We start from the raw sequence: 16,013 nt of genomic DNA on the forward strand, positions 1-16,013 counted from the left end.
TCCAATCGTGTGACCGCAGCGGTGTGACTATACCCATAAACATCTTCCATATGAGCACCCCCTAATATAGTAATCCTCCATAAATATCGATATCCCCTTTATGACACCCCCTCATATAGACATCCCTTATAAATACAGGCACCTCCCCATATAGGAACCCCCGTATAGGCACCCAGCGTCCCCTAAATTTAAGAGGCCCCTGAATTTGAGCATACCCTGAATTTATCGCCTTATTTTTTTTTTTGTATAGAGAGAAATGCGCGACATTTTATTCGTGAGTTTAAATACGCAGAACATGGGAACAACAGGGAATTTTCAGGGTAAACTATGTCACTAATGCTACTTTCCACAACAATGTAACTCACGTAGACTTGTGTTCGGTGGTCTGAAACCTTTTGTCCGATCCTTTCAAAACCAAAAAAGACCGCGAAAATATTTCTATTCTGAATATAATTTTAAGCTCGAAAAAAAAATCTGTAAAAATTAAGTCATACACCTGATATTTCCAAACAGATGCATCAGCATCATCAGCGTTTATAATTCGTCATCACATCCCATAATTTTGCAGAAGCGAACTTGAAACAAAAAAAACGAAGACCAGCGCCACCAGATGCAGAAGAGGGGGGAAAATCTCCAGTCTTTGTTGTGGCTTGTGCGCTGCTGATGACCTTCACCTGGGAATGATCAATAATCAATCAGTAATTATTGCATGTCACGTTGTCCTTCCGATCAACCCTGAATCTCGGACATCGAGTGATTTTATCGAATAATTACTGACATTTGAAGGCCCATAACCTCTAAAATGGCTCACTGCTAGATAAAAATGAAATAGGGCGGAAGTTTACAGAATTATTCATCAATTGAGTGATTTATTCGTCAATTGAGGGAATAAATTTGGCAAGATGCATAGGGTTGACATGAAGATTGTCCTCCTGGGGCATGGGGCTGTGGGGAAGACCAGTCTCATGGAGAGATTTGTTAACGAGAGGTTTAACGAGTCACTGAGTTACCAAAACGTGAGTAACACGCACGAAAACATTTAACAGAAAAACATAGCGAATTCGCTAGACAATTCTATTTCTAATGAATGAGTTTCTACACTGAGAGAAAAACAAACTCATTGTCAAACAAATTTTGCTTGAGCCAACAAAATCGCTAGTTGAAAATTGCCAACAAAGAATTTGTTTGGTTCGAATTTGAAAGTCTCAAACATGAATAATTGTTCTACTTTCGACAGCAACGAAATATTTTGCTCAAGAGGTGGATAATTCACACCAGACAGTCTTTTCAGGATGAAAATATCTCACATGGAGGCAAATTCATCAGCAAATATTTTATCCTTGTTACAAGATTGCTATTATATCATTATTATTGTTTCATTTAAGGGTTCATTTCTTGCGTGTACAGAGAATGCAATTTGTTTTAACTACTAAATCTATTTTTGCGACAAACATTTTTCATTCCGGCGCACTCTGCATGTTTAGCACAAAAAATCCTTTTTTGATAATTTTCAAAAAACTTTTTTCTTGGCACAAGTAAGACTTGTTTGAGAACTTTGTCATTTTTCTCTCAGTATACGTCAAATAATTTTAAATAGCAATAATAGGTTGAATGTTTTCAATTTTGTAGTAAATACTCTCTGCACTGTGGTTTCAGACTATTGGAGCAGCATTCGCATCTAAACAAATTGAAGTTGACGATCAGAAACTAATTTTAGGAATTTGGGACACTGCTGGCAGTGAGAGGTAAATTTTTTTATCGTTTATTCGATCATGGTGTTCCATTTTTCTTCAATATCTTGGAGGAAAAAACTTCTATTCATATATTTTCAATACAAATTCTTGGGATCAAATTTTCCAAGTTTTTTTGCCAGAAACATAGAATGGAAAAACCTCAGAATGTTTATTTCCTAGGAATGCCGAGGAATTGCTATCGAAAACGTTTCATTATGAAAATCAAATTTTCTTTAAAATAGTTTCTATTTTACATTTTTTATTGAAAAAAGACGGAACTCTTCAATACAATCGGCCAAAAACTAATCGATTTTTCAATGCAAGTTCAATAGAAATCTGATACAAATTTTCTATCGAATTTGCTAAGTTTCTCTATGAAATTTCGTTGTCTGTGGAAAAATTTCATTTATTCCTAATGGAAACGATGAAAATAAGAAAAAAAATTATATTGACTTGAAAAAATCGAAAAGTGGCATTTTTCGATCTTTTGTAAGTCGTAAAAACCCTACTAGGCCTACACTTTTCACTATTTTTCAACGACACTTTTTTGGGATTCAATATGACCTTCAGCAAAATCAATCGTATGGAATTTGAAATTACTCGATTCCTTCTGTTAAATAAACAATGAATGTTATTGAAAATTGAAAATTTGGGAAAATTTCCCATCCAATACTTATGGTACTTGAAAAAAACGATGTGACCGCCCCTCAACTCAATTATGTGATCTTTAATGAAGTTTGGTATCCCGATTGAAGAATTGGTTTTGAAATTTAGATATGACTCAATGACAAAAATCTACTATCGTGGGGCACGAGCAGCAATCGTCTGCTACGAGATCTCCAACCAAAATACTTTCAATCGAGCCAAACACTGGGTGAGAGAACTCAGAAGTGTTGAAGAAAAATGCAAAATCTACCTCTGTGCCACGAAGAACGATCTGGTGGAAATGGGACACGAACCCGCCCCCAGTTTGGATACTGTGGAAATTTATGCCTCTGGAATACAGTCGAAGTTGTATATTACGTCTAGTAAAACTGGGGAAAACATTGGTAAGTATTTTCAATCTATTGCAAATTATTGCACTGCGGTGCATAGTTTAGTATGCACCGTAGAAACTTCTAGAAAATTCTAGAGGTATCTGGAAAATTTTAGAATATTCTCGAGTTTTCGAGGATATTGGTTAGATTTCTACAAAGTTCCAGGATATTCTCGAGTTTTCTAAACTATTCGAAGATATTCCCCGGTTTTCAAAAAAATTTAATAAAATTTTCAGTTTTACAGAACATTCGAAAAAATTCTATGGTTTCACGGAGAATTCGAAATAAACTAATGAATTTTCTAGAGCATTCTCAACTTTTCGAGAAAATTCGGGAAAGTTCTCAAGTTTTCTAAAAAATTCAAGAATATTTTCGGGTTTTCTATAAAAAATTGAAAGAATTCTCGGATTTTGTAAAAAAAAAATTTTTGTTCCAATTGAGCAATTTAATTTCAAATTCTGATTGACTAGCTGTGTGGCCCAGCTTCACCCCGGGAGAATAAAGCAAAATTGACTCCCCGGATTTTACAGAATTTTTGCAATTAAAAAAAAATACCTCAATATTTTCGAATTCTCTGAAACCTCCGAAAAGTCAAGAAAATTTGAGGGTTTTCTAAAGAAATCGGGAAAATTCTCGGGTAGTTTAGAAAATTCAAAAGCATTCAACTGTTTTTTTATCACAGGAATTGTTAAAAATTCTGATGTTCGATTTTTTTTTTCAAAAAATTTAAAAACTGAATCTCCCTGAACTCTCTCCGATTTCTCATTCCGAATTTTGTATTCCAGCTGAAATGTTCCGAGAGATAGCGCAGGATTTTCTATCGGATCCTAGTAATCGAGAGGAGCTCAAACAAGAGTTGATAAGTCTCTCTGTAAATGATAAGGGATCTTCCTGCTGTGCCTTCCTCCACCGGAGATAGTACTCTCAAAAACAACTCAAGAAATCCATCTTTTTATTTGCCATAAACAAACGTGTAACGAAATATTCCTCTCAAAGCAGGAATTAATTGAAGAAACTAAAAAGAGAAATTAATGGCTTGCGTAAAGGTGTGCTACTGCGTCTATTTTCATAAACGATCAATCATGCTGAAGCTTTATTTATCAATTACTTAAGGATTATGTTTAATTTTGTGCTCATACGAGTAAAAAGGCTGAAGACAATGAGAGATAATATTTTTATTACGCAGGATAGATTTATTGGAAATGTTATTTACAAATAGAAATTTAAATATCAATAAAGATTTTATAAAATAATCCTCAAGATTATTATTTTTCTCATCTTACAACAGATGAATTTTTGGAATTCATTAGTTTGTCATCTTGCATTAGAAAAAACTAATTTCGAGTTTTCAACTCGAAAATCACTGGTGTCAGGACAATTTTATATCTTTAAATGCTTTTTTTATGCTTTGAAATTGCGTCTAAGGGATAAATTAAATTTCCATGACTTCTTGAGTGAATTAAAGTCGTGGAGATATTTTTTTTAATTGATAAATTAATTAATCACAGAAGTCTCCGGAAAAATTAACGTTGCACATAAATATCTCGATTGCTCGTAAATTCCGAAGAAGACGAATCCTCCAACTGTGAAACCAACTGCTCTCAATGTGCAACCAGTGAATAATCTGAAAAAAATTTAAGAACATTGAATGAAATTGCAATTGACAATTTCTAGATTCACAAAATTGTATATTCCTGAGAGGAATCAGAGATTATTCAAATATTCTGCAAAATTTATCGCCAATTATATCAATTCAGTAGCGAAGCAGTAAAACGATTCAAGTCTACTTAGCGCTTAGCTGAGTTTTTGAGGATTATCTCCGAATCTAAGGGAGATAGCAAAGATTTTGTAATCACCTTTTTTGTAGAGTGAATTCAGAGCTAAAAAAAAGGTTATAAGAAAAATTTTGCTATCTGCCTCAGATCCCGAGAATCCATTGAAAATTGACCGCTACTGAATTATCAATCGATATTAAAAATTACCCTTTTATTCCTTTTTCCTTGTAAACTTGTTTCATAGTCGAGATAATTTTCACTTTTTTCTGTGACTGATGTGCCAGCATTATTCTCGTTTTAATTACGTCGAGGGGAGTTGTAACTGCAGCCGAAACTGTCACTAAAAATGAAGAATCATTCATATTTTGTAAATATCTCGAAATTTTTTTGGAAAACCTTTCCTATAGGAGATTTCAAAAGTTGTAAAAAAATATTTTCTATAGTTTCGGAGGTATTTACGAAATGCTGTCAGGAAAAATTTTGAAATTCCTTCGTTTTAGGAATTGATTAAAAATATATTAAAAATTGTTCTCAAGTTATTTCATTTTTCTTGAAATTCTTCTGCAAATTTCTTAAAAAATTGATTAAAAATGGGAAAATTACCAGATAAAGCGCCAGCAGTCGCTCCTTCGAAGGGAGTGCACTCCCTGCCCTTTTTCCTCTTCCACCACAGCTTCAGGTACTCCCAGAGAGGCATCTGGAGAAAGCCAAAGGGCAAATCCCTGAGTAAGGTACTTCCATATCCTCGGTAAAGAGTTCTGACCCCGAGGGCGATAGGATGGGCATTAGCCAGGAGAGCCTGCCTCCTCTGCTTTAGGACCTCCACAGGTACTTTAACAAGGCAGGAGACCTGCGAAAAACAACTGATCAAAACGAATTTACACCGTGATGACGCAAGAAGATGAAAGATGTGTGAAAAATGATGTTTCGAGTATTCTGTGGACATGTTTGAAATGAGGAATTATACGAGAATTCACTAAGAAACAGTGACTGCTAGGAAAAATTTTTGTTTCACGGATAGTTTGATACTACTGTCAGTGAGCGTTGCAATTCAATGAATTGAGTCAATTAAACTTAACTCATCTTGATGCACATCTCAATAAACTAGCGAATAAACTATATTATATTATATTATATTAATTTATTTTATTGTTTTCTTTTCAATTTTTCTTTGCGGTTAGATTAAATTCAATTTAGTGAATTCTATTCCCATTGTAGTATACAAATTGTGGAAACAGTTTTTCTCATTTCCAAATGAAGAGATATTTATGTTAAATAATATCAGTATAATATAATAATTCCTCTCAATGAAATCAGATCATGAAAATGAAATTTTTCGTTTTCATGATCTGATTTCATTGAGAGGAAATGAGAAAAATGCAGGGAGAGATGATCAGCAAGAAAATGAAAGAAAACGATTTTTTTATTTTTCTGAAAAATTTCAAAACAGATTTTCTTTAATGACGAAAAAATATCAATATGTTCCCTTTCTATGATCTAATTTCAATGGCAGAAAGTGAAGAAAAAACAGAAATACGTGATCAGCAAGAAAATAAAAATTTCGATTTTTCAATGTCTCCGGAAAGTTTTAAAATTGATATATTTTTTCAAATAATAAAGGAATACCCATTAATTCAATTTGTTCCTCACATTTTGATAGAATACATAAAAAAATAGCAAAGAATAAAAATCGGAGATGAAAAATTTTATCGGATTAATATAATGTAATAATAAAATATCATAAATACAATTATTCCTTGAATGAAATTGAGGAAAGTGTATCCACTAGTATTGCCACCTTTCGGAGCCAGTTTATGTCATCTATCAACAATGATTGGAAATCGACATAATATTCATCCAGAAAAAAAAATCCTCATTTTGAGATTTCGAAGATTTTAAATTGAGACTTGAAAATTGCAATTTTAACCTTCTGAAAGTTTTAACTTGAGACATTCAAAAATCTTAAATTGATATTTAAAAATCTTAAATTGAGATTTTCGAAAATCTTAGCTTGAGATTGATCACAAAAGTTTGATACTAGCGATACTTTTCGAATTAGTCAGCATTTTTTCATTCATATCTTTTCATTTTCCAAGGTTTTTTCGACATTGTAATCGTCTCTCTATTCTCAAAAAATAAATTTCCTCATAAGACTCAGTTACTTCCACAGACTCAGTTACTTTCCACTTCTGAATTGATTATTATCAATAATACTAGACTGCCGATTGAGCACAAATTCAACTAGAATGTTTTTACTCATATCAACTTCCGTTTAGAATTTATTTCAGATTTTAATCTTCAAAATTTAAGTTATGCATATACTACTTTAACCCTCTGATGAGAAAGTCCTACCAATCCCTGTCGGGGTGAGCGGTAGACAAGAAAATTCTGAATCTGGTAAATGAATTGAATCAAATACCGAAATTCTCCCTGCAATCGACTCAATAACTTACGATTTCAGCACACGAGGCAGCTCCCATGTGGACAAAACTGTGATACTTGACGTCGACCATCGGTTGAACTAGCACCTTGAAACCCTCATAAGTAACGAAGAACATAGAAGCTGAAATACGAGAGAAAACTTCATTACACTGAGAGAAAAACAGACATGTTGTTGCGTTTGACAACGACAAAGTTCTCAAACAAGTCTTGTGCCAAGAAAATAGTTTTTTGAAAATTATCAAAAAAGGATTTTTTTGTGCCAAACATGCAGAGAGTGCGCCGGAATGAAAAATTTTTGTCGCAAAAATAGATTTAGTAGTTAAAAAAAAATTGCATTCTCTGTACATACAAAAAATGTCATTTCTAGCACTACTCCTTCGTTATTCGATACTCCCATACGTATTTTGCTCCTGAAAAATCATTGTTTTATGCGAAACAAGAGATAGTAGTTTTTCGTTTCGGCTGTCTAATAATCACAGACAAGAAATGAATCCTTAAATGAAACAATAATAATGATATGATACCAATCTTGTAACTTAGAGATAAAATATTTGTTGATAAATTTTCCCCTAGATGAGGTATTTTCATCCTGAAAAGGCACTATCTGGTGTGAATTATCCGCCTCTTGAGCCAACTATTTCGTTGTTGTCGAAAGCAGAACAATTATTCATGTTTGAGACTTTCAAATTCAAACCAAACAAATTCTTTTTTGGCAATTTTCAACTAGCGATTTTGTTGGCCCAAACAAGACTTGTTTGACAACATGTTTGTTTTTCTCTCAGTGTAATCTTCCAAAATTTTCATTCACACCTTCTTTATAAAGGGGAAAGAAAGGTGGAAGAAAAGTTAAAATAAACATTACCCCATCTTTTTCTCATTCCAAGATATTCATCTCTCCTACAGTAAAATCCCCTCATCATATTGCATCATTCCATTTCATTCAGTATTCGTTATTCATTCAATATTTTAAAATGCAAACGAGAAACCAAAATTTTCGTTGAATTCTTTTTTGTAAAGAAGATTAACATCTACAAAAACGTTTTAAATTAGTACAAGTTACAAGGAGTGGTAACGATGACATACTAAATATTCTATATTAAAAAGCGTTTCCGATAAATTCTTGAAAGATCTATTTCTTAAAATTGTTTCCTCAAGAGAAGTGAGAGAACTCATCTTTTCTTTCTCTCGAATGAAGTAGAAGAGTTTCTCTTCTAATTCATTATTCGTTATTAATTCAATATTTTAGAAACCAAACGAGATACCGGAATTTTCGTTAAATTCTTTTTTGTAAAGAAGATTAACATCTACGAAAACGTTTTAAATTAGTACAAGTTACAAGGAGGGGTAACGATGACATACTAAATTTTCTATATTAAAAAGCCTTTCCAATAAAACCTTGAAAGATCTGTTTCTTAAAATTTTTTTCTCAAGAGAAGTGAGAGAACCCATCTTATCATATTGCATCATTCCATTCCCTTCTAATTCAGTATTCATTATTCATTCAATATTTTACAATCCAAACGAAATACCGCAACTTTCATTCACTCCTTTTTTGCAAAAAAGATTAAGACCTACAAAAAACGTTTCAACAAAAATGTCGTATGCCACTTCGATCCCCCAAAGACCCTCACAAAAAACCGAAAAAAAAACGCACCTATGGGTGCAGATCCAGCGACGACAGGTCCCAGCCCCTTGTAAAGGTTCTTGAACCCCCCAGACTTCTGAAACCCATGTTGACTCTGCAGCCTCGTCTTGACAGTGTCCATGGGGAAGAACACAACATCACAAACTACCCCAGCAGATGCACCAGACTGGAAAAATCAAAAAACAAAAATTGTTTCAAACCCGTCACCTCCTCATGTGCCTTCCTCATCCACTTCTCCATAAAAAAAATGACAAACTCACGATCATCGACGACCAAAACACGTTCCTGGGGCTGTTCGAGCCCCCGCCGGTGCCCTCATTCCCCTTGTACATTTCGAGGTTATCCCCAACTCCTCAAGAACCCGGAAAATCCCACAAACTTCCCAACCATACACTCCCCAATTTTCCAGTAATTCCTCTCCCCTCGTCCGCCAAATTCATAAAAAATCATTCACTGATAAGAGATAATCGCCCTCATGACCCATCAAAGCCCTCATCTCCCCACACACGTGCGATCACTGTTTCTACTTTACCGATCGAAATTCCAGGAAAAGTAAAAAGAAAAATGATTTTTTATTCGGGGGCGCTCGTCGCATATGTCTGCACTCTCCCATGTGTTGCAGTTTGCATAAAGAGTTGATCTGCCATTCACTCCTCAAGACCATACAGGACACTTCAGGACACTCTCACGATCCATTCGACAATAAAACGTGAATAGTCGATTCAACTGAGTGAACGATTCCTAGAAAATCGTGGAAAATCCAGTAGATTTTCCAAATTAGTTGGAGAAAATTGTTTGGGGCCATGAATTGTCATTCGTGATTATGAAAAACACCAGTGCCTCGACGTCTTCAGGTGCAGTAAACCGAGGTATTTGTTTTTGCCAAGTGAATAACGTTTTATCTATTGCGTAGCAGGTTTTTAATATTCATGGGAGGGCATGGGCGGTCGGGGGGAAGTGGAAGACACTCGTGTTTTTTTTAGTATTTCGAGATAAGGAGAAACTTGTCAAGTTTGTCCCAGAGCCATTGCATTGCCACCGCATGATTCATGTCTAGCTTCCTGTTGGCATTCCGAGATATTGAATTCATATGTTGTTTCAACTGGTAGATTATTATTCAGTATATCATTAATTTCAGGTTGAGAAAATTCTGGTTTCACCTGATGAGTGAGGACTTGTAGAGAATAGAGAGGGAGGGGGACATTTTCACTGGAGTTTATCTTGTTTTGGTTGTTGATAACTGCTTTGGGAGGAGATGGATATTGAGGAGCCTGTCACACAGGGACTGCTGCTGTTCCCTCCTCAGGGAGTTCTTGGACAGCTGAAGGTGAATAGCACTGTTCATTCTTTTCATTGAGTTTTTTTCATTACTTTATTTTGCTTTCGAACGGAGCATTGGAGTCGTTCAAATTTAAGCTTCAGATTTTTTGTGTTATATCAACTTATTATGATCCAAGAAGTTAGAATAATAACAGGGCTAAAAATTTTTTTTCCAATTTTTTAAAAAGTTTATTACGCCCACAACGTTAATTTTTAAGTTTTGTTAGTTGTTGACAAAATTTTGCGCTTTAGCACAGGTCAATTTTTTTCGGGTTTACAATAAGTATTTCCGACGGAAATTTTCCGTTCTTTCGATTGAGCCAATTAGCTCATATCACCGGAAATGGTTTAAAATCGGAAAAAAAGTAGAAAATTGTGCCTGGTACCCCCTTCCCCCACCTCGATGAGAGATTTTTTTATTTCTTCATCTAAAATGACTATTTTTACGGAACATATTAGAAAGTTAGACTGAGACTCGGATTCGTTCTATCCAAAATGTTTCTTTTCAAACTTTGTTTTGGAATTTTTTTTCCAATTTTTCATTTTTTCATTTGTTTATTTCAAAATTCATTATTTATGGACCATCAATATTTTTTTTTAGAATGAAAAAATTAATGATCTACTTCGACTTCACTTTCATCGAATAAATGGATGGTAGAGATATATATTATTTCATATTTGAATTTTCATCAAATATTAAACTCAATTAAAAATATAAAAAAATTGATTGAAGAAGAAATTTCATTGAATTTAATAAAATGATATGGAAAGATGAATTATATACTATAGAAGCAGATGATGCGCAAAATGACCATTCGGTAGCATATTGCTTTATAAAAGCAATTTCCCACTTGTTTATCTTCATTTTTGGGTGAACTGTATTTTTTTTTACCTGTTATTCCATTGTTTTCTGTTTAGAAAACGTGGCATAAGAGGTACTGCCAGCTGTTCAAGGCCAGCAAGTATGGTATTGAGAGACTAGAGATTTGGGACAGTAGAGAGGATTTTCTGGGACAACAGCTGAGTCCTAGGATCATTACGCTTGAGAATTGTGTGAAGATCGGACCCAGCAATCAGCCGAGAGTTATTGCGGTATGTGGAGATCTTTTATGGGATTGTCTGGGTTTCCAATTTTTTGCATTGATGAGATGTGGCTGTACAGGCATAAAATCTTCAAAATGGTTCCCGTACCAGGATTTTTGGTTATTTATTTTATGTTATTTTTTTGACACTTCCAATTTTTTTATTTTTTTGCTGAAAAATCGGTATTTAAAAAAAACATCCATTTTTTTTCGTCAATATGTTATGTGTGCGGAAACCACAATTCATGTCAAATGGAAATACATTTTTCCAAGAGCTTTCATTTGATGGTAATCGAGAATTTAATTGAATTGGCCCATTTTTAATTATTCGACTGAATATTCACTCATTTGAAGGATAATCCAATGAATAATAGCGATGTTCGGTCATTTTCAAGACTTGTCCCACTGAAAAAAATAATAACCGCCGAACTGCGGCGAAAGACAAACTTTAATTGGCGCCAAAATTCCTCTTATTTTATTGACAATTTTTGGTGAAAATTTGAGATTTAGAAAAATTAGCTTTCTTTAGTAATTAGCGATTGAAAAGAAAACGGTTTCTCCTATGAACCCTTAAGATCATGCTGAAATTGAAGATAATGCTTTGTACGACATTTCATTTTGAAGGGATTTTCATGTTATTTGAGTGTGCCAAAGGGCGATTTGATAGCTTGAAACCCCGCAGAAATATTGAAGTCAATTTGGAGAAAAATTTTTTTGGACAAAAACTAGCCATTCCCAAAAAATTACAGCTCGCTCAATTATCAATATTTTTTAATTTTTCTGTATTCAAAATTTCTGTCTAATCGCCATCTTGTCAGAAAAAAATTGAGACAAAAATTTCCAGCACGCCAAAACCCGTTTTGGTCTGCTGATTTGGCGTGGGTCTGCTCACATACTACTTTAATGAACCTAAAAAATCATTTGCCTGCAGGTAGTGACCCGATCCCTGACCCACCACTTTGGCTGCATAACCGAGGCGGAAACCCGCGACTGGATAACTGCCTTCCAACAGGTTGCCTTCCCCGACCTGCCCTCCACCGAGACCATCGAGGAGGACAACGACCTCTACTGCACCAGTGGCGAGGGCATCTTCTCGGTGAAACTAGTGGAAACAGACGCCTCGAAACGCTGTCGGCTGGAAGAAAAAAACTACACCCTCCTCGTTGCAGACACCGAGATGAGCCTCCTGGACGGCGAGTCCGTCCTCTTCACCTGGCCCTACCACTACATCCGAAAGTACGGGTATGGCGAGGGAAAATTCACCTTCGAGGCGGGGAGAAAATGCGAGTCAGGGGAGGGATCATTTCGCTTGGAGCACAGCAATCAGCAGGAGATCTTCCGGTGCATCTCGTCGAGGATGAAGTCAATGAAGAAGCTTCTCCGAGGAGAAATTGCTACTCCCGGGGTGGACCTCAATGATGCCCAGTATCATGCTGCCCTGTCCATGGAGGCTGGCTCCAGGTCCCCTCTCCCCCCGACCCCAACACAGAATTTAATTGATTTGGACTATTCGAGTTCGGCGCAGAATTCCCAGAGGACGATATTTCCGAGCTCGACGTCAACCTCGAGTCTTGACTCGGTTCCTTTCATCAGGAGTCCACCTCCCATTGTGGGCTCCAAACCCACGAAACCGCCAAGGAAGTTCTTCATTCCAGGTGAGAGAAAGAATTTGCTGTTTACTGCCACGTATGAAGCAAGTGGCCCATTGCACAGGTCTCAATCAAGTACAGCTTTTTTTGCTAAAAATTAGCAATTTGCGGCCGAATAGATTAATCGAATTGAAACAAAAAAGTGCATATTCGGTTCTCTGCCATTAATTTCAGTTTAGTAGGGATCCTTCCTGAAGTTTAACCTCAGGAAAATTCAATAGTTTTTTAAAAGAACATTTGAGTTAAATATTTTTAGCGAACTGAATTTATTTTAAATTAGACACATTGAGTGAAAACAAAATGAATGTAGAATTCGATATCACAAGAGTTCATGCTCTTGAAACATCAATGTTGATGTCTCCTCGGTCGTAAGTAATTTACTTAAATTTTATTTTTCTCCTGAATAGTTTTCCTTCAACTGGACTTAAGACGATATAAATTTATTTCTAATGAATTATCAATTTGCTTTTGAATGGAAAATTAGGGAAAAAGATATACCAACCATGATCCCCAAATGTCCCAATGGCCAACATGAGCTCCATATGCCCTGGTTAAACATCTAACATACGCCGACTAAATTAAGATTAAATGGGTTTAAACTTCCACTGAACATTGATTAAACCTTGACGAAACCTTGGTTAAACCCTAATTAACCTCCGACTAAACCCCGACTAAACTCCAACTAAATCCTGACTGAACGATGATTAAACCTCGATTAAATGATTTTTAAGGCTATAATTTCAAAGCAAATGATGTAATCGTCACTATCTTCGAACTCGACCGAGATAACATCCGAACAACTATTTTAAGCCATAATTTAAAAAATTTTGACGATTATTTTTTGAATGATCGTCTAAAAACTAAATTTGAAGAAAAAGCTCACATACATACATTCGGACATGATCTAAAAACAGCATAGTCGAGCTCCTGAGATCACAATTAGTCATGGTCACACAAAAAAATGGAAATTTCAGATTTGACGAATACACTGCATCCATTTGGAAGTAAAAATTCAATAGAAAATCTTTGCCTATTTGCTAGAAAATTCTATTTGAATTCCAGGGTAAACAAGTAAATTTCTGAACGGGGATTAGTTTCTGGCCGAATTCAACTTGCATTGAATAATCCATAAATAAAGTAAAAATTGTACTGGTTATTTCACCTTTCAATAATGGAGTTGCACAACCACAATCATGTGGTTGCAATCACCTGAGCTCGAAAAGTTTTTTTCATCAAGATGTTTAAAAGTTGATTTCAACATAATAAGAAGTGGGAACACAAAACACTAGTTGAACTTTCGTTTTTCATTATTTCAAGGTCTACGCGAGCCCAAAACCCCAGCAGAACTCCCAGACATCGGCTGTGGTATATACCGTAGACTAGCATCTTACACATCCCCAGAGGCCACAAGAAAATTATCCCAGACATCACCATCCCCTCAGGACGACGAGAAGCATCCCTACGACCTCGTGGAGGTTCGAAACAACGCCTGGAGGACCCACGGTATCGACACTATCGTCCACACCGAGAGAAAGGACAGGCCGAACGGCCAAAACCCCAGAGCAGTCTCCGACGACGAGAATACCAATGAAAATAAAAATCCCAAAAAAGATGATACTGACGAGGATTGGGTTGAGGTGAATGTCGAGGAGTCTGGGGATCGTCTGAACGACGACGAGGACTCTGACTGTCAGTACGAGACGATGATCTCCAATAGCACGGGTTTATCGACGACTGAGACCGTCACAGCATCACCGATCATTCATAATAATGTCGCAAAGTCTGATTCCACTGCCAATTACGATACCCTTCAGCATTTTGGGTCTCTCCACAGGCTGAACAATCCTGGATATAAGGCACCCAACTTGAGTCTCAGTTTACCCATGAGAAATGCATCCTCACAGTGCATTTCACCGACTGTTTCTCTTGAGGACAGCAGCCCCTCGTGGAATGATTATGATGTGGTCGAGGACGTGCACTCCATTAGATTGGCTGACGACAGTAGCAGGGGGTATGGGGTGATAAGGAAAAAAGCGAATGCTGCGACTAATGTCAGTGCAGGGCCTCAGCATAGGATCTTCAATAACAGTGAATATGCCATTGTGTCGAAGCCTAAGAGAGTTTAGTATTTGATTTTTACATCACGAGATGATTTTCAGACGAAGGAGGCTTTAATTTTTAAATCTACTTTTGAAAAATATCTCAGAATTTGAGTCTGATGAAATTGGGATATTCGTTGTGAAGTCATTTTTAGTAAAAAAATCATTGCTAAATGAGGGATTCAAATGAAATTTACTTATGCAGGTTTGGGAGAGTCTGAGAATTTTGTGAGAATTATTTCCAAAATATTTCAAACATTTGTAGATCCACAGAAAAATGCCAATGCGGTCTAGTTTTGGGGAAAAACCCGAATATTTCGTGGGAATTATTTTATAAATATCTCTGAGACTAGCAGATTTGGAGGAAAATATCAACAGAACAATTTTATAAACCGTGAAATTGCCCACGAAAAATTACTTATTAATTAAAGTTTCGCCATTTCCCTGAGATAATTATCAAAAAATGAGGTAATAAATCAATTCGCTCTAGTTTTGTAGAAAAATTCAAATATTCCATGGGGATTATTTTATAAATATCTCTGAGACTAGTAGGTTTGGAGGAAAAAGTCAAATCCATAAAATTTTCCACAAAAAATGTCTTCATACGTGAAAATACAACTACATATACTGATATATATTTTCATGTATATGATTTATATATGAAAATTTCTCAATTTCCTTTAGATTCGGAGATATTCAGTGAAAATTCCCCTATCACTTTACCGGTAAATGAAAAAAACACCTAATTTCTCAATTAATTTACAACTACCGGTGAGAATATATATATTTTTTACGCGTTTTCAAGTAATAGTCGTGCTCAATGAATGATCGAAAAAAAGACGTACTACTGCATTTTTTATATTCCAATCTGAGTGCCAATGTTGTACTATTTTTTATTTGATACTAGAATTACGGAATCAACTACGATCGGTTTTTTTTATATTTTTTTAGGGTGTCGAATGAAAGACATGAGTATTTGTGTAACGGTGGACCAAAGATCTTTAACTTCACACCAAGTGATAAGATAATTGTTTAACGATCCTGTATTGGACGGTCCAAAGTGCCTAATTGTATGTGTTGACGAGTCTATTGACTTGTGATGATGATTTTTTCTTATTCACTGTATTGATTAGGGTAAGATTGTATTATATTTTATACGATGTTGAAAACATTTTGTAGATAAGTGAATTTAATAAATCTATTGTTACCGAGCAAGCGAAATAAATTATCT

The 16,013-nt window shown here is 35.4% G+C and overlaps 3 protein-coding genes across 4 annotated transcripts; 2 read left to right on the forward strand and 1 right to left on the reverse strand.

Annotated features, from left to right (window-relative positions):
- Positions 1-610: 610 nt before the first annotated feature.
- On the forward strand, positions 611-4,023 carry LOC107037224 (ras-related protein Rab-24). Its single transcript, XM_015255657.1, has 4 exons — positions 611-1,016; positions 1,657-1,745; positions 2,508-2,782; positions 3,556-4,023. The coding sequence occupies exons 1-4, from the start codon at positions 903-905 to the stop codon at positions 3,687-3,689; spliced, it is 612 nt and encodes a 203-aa protein (XP_015111143.1). The 5' UTR covers positions 611-902; the 3' UTR covers positions 3,690-4,023.
- LOC107037223 (S-adenosylmethionine mitochondrial carrier protein homolog) lies at positions 3,926-9,448 on the reverse strand. Its single transcript, XM_015255656.2, has 6 exons — positions 8,893-9,448; positions 8,642-8,798; positions 6,999-7,108; positions 5,149-5,395; positions 4,753-4,885; positions 3,926-4,394 (listed from the first exon to the last, which is right to left on the reverse strand). The coding sequence occupies exons 1-6, from the start codon at positions 8,962-8,964 to the stop codon at positions 4,265-4,267; spliced, it is 849 nt and encodes a 282-aa protein (XP_015111142.1). The 5' UTR covers positions 8,965-9,448; the 3' UTR covers positions 3,926-4,264.
- Positions 9,206-15,997, forward strand: LOC107037222. 2 transcript variants are annotated; one of them, XM_015255654.2, is made up of 5 exons: positions 9,206-9,501; positions 9,771-9,959; positions 10,871-11,044; positions 11,966-12,689; positions 14,001-15,997. In XM_015255654.2, exons 2-5 carry the CDS (start codon positions 9,888-9,890, stop codon positions 14,807-14,809), a joined length of 1,779 nt encoding a protein of 592 aa, XP_015111140.1. In that variant the 5' UTR covers positions 9,206-9,501; positions 9,771-9,887; the 3' UTR covers positions 14,810-15,997. The 2 variants fall into 2 exon arrangements, with proteins under 2 accessions (XP_015111140.1, XP_015111141.1); XM_015255655.2 differs by having other exon boundaries at positions 9,206-9,486.
- The last annotated feature ends 16 nt before the right edge of the window (positions 15,998-16,013 follow it).

This window comes from Diachasma alloeum, unplaced genomic scaffold, assembly GCF_001412515.2.
Source record: "Diachasma alloeum isolate Michigan unplaced genomic scaffold, Dall2.0 Dall_scaffold_00214, whole genome shotgun sequence".
NCBI lineage: Eukaryota > Metazoa > Arthropoda > Insecta > Hymenoptera > Braconidae > Diachasma > Diachasma alloeum.

Excerpts from the sequence above, each read along its gene's own strand:
- LOC107037224 (XM_015255657.1), top strand. The coding sequence starts at position 903 with ATGCATAGGGTTGACATGAAGATTGTCCTCCTGGGGCATGGGGCTGTG. Across the intron at positions 1,017-1,656 it reads AGTCACTGAGTTACCAAAAC|ACTATTGGAGCAGCATTCGC; the intron begins GTGAGTAACACG and ends CTGTGGTTTCAG. Across the intron at positions 1,746-2,507 it reads GACACTGCTGGCAGTGAGAG|ATATGACTCAATGACAAAAA; the intron begins GTAAATTTTTTT and ends TTTGAAATTTAG.
- LOC107037223 (XM_015255656.2), bottom strand. The coding sequence starts at position 8,964 with ATGTACAAGGGGAATGAGGGCACCGGCGGGGGCTCGAACAGCCCCAGG. Across the intron at positions 8,799-8,892 it reads TGTTTTGGTCGTCGATGATC|TCTGGTGCATCTGCTGGGGT; the intron begins GTGAGTTTGTCA and ends TGATTTTTCCAG. Across the intron at positions 7,109-8,641 it reads CGCTGGATCTGCACCCATAG|CTTCTATGTTCTTCGTTACT; the intron begins GTGCGTTTTTTT and ends CTCGTATTTCAG.
- LOC107037222 (XM_015255654.2), top strand. The coding sequence starts at position 9,888 with ATGGATATTGAGGAGCCTGTCACACAGGGACTGCTGCTGTTCCCTCCT. Across the intron at positions 9,960-10,870 it reads GAGTTCTTGGACAGCTGAAG|AAAACGTGGCATAAGAGGTA; the intron begins GTGAATAGCACT and ends TTTTCTGTTTAG. Across the intron at positions 12,690-14,000 it reads AAGGAAGTTCTTCATTCCAG|GTCTACGCGAGCCCAAAACC; the intron begins GTGAGAGAAAGA and ends CATTATTTCAAG.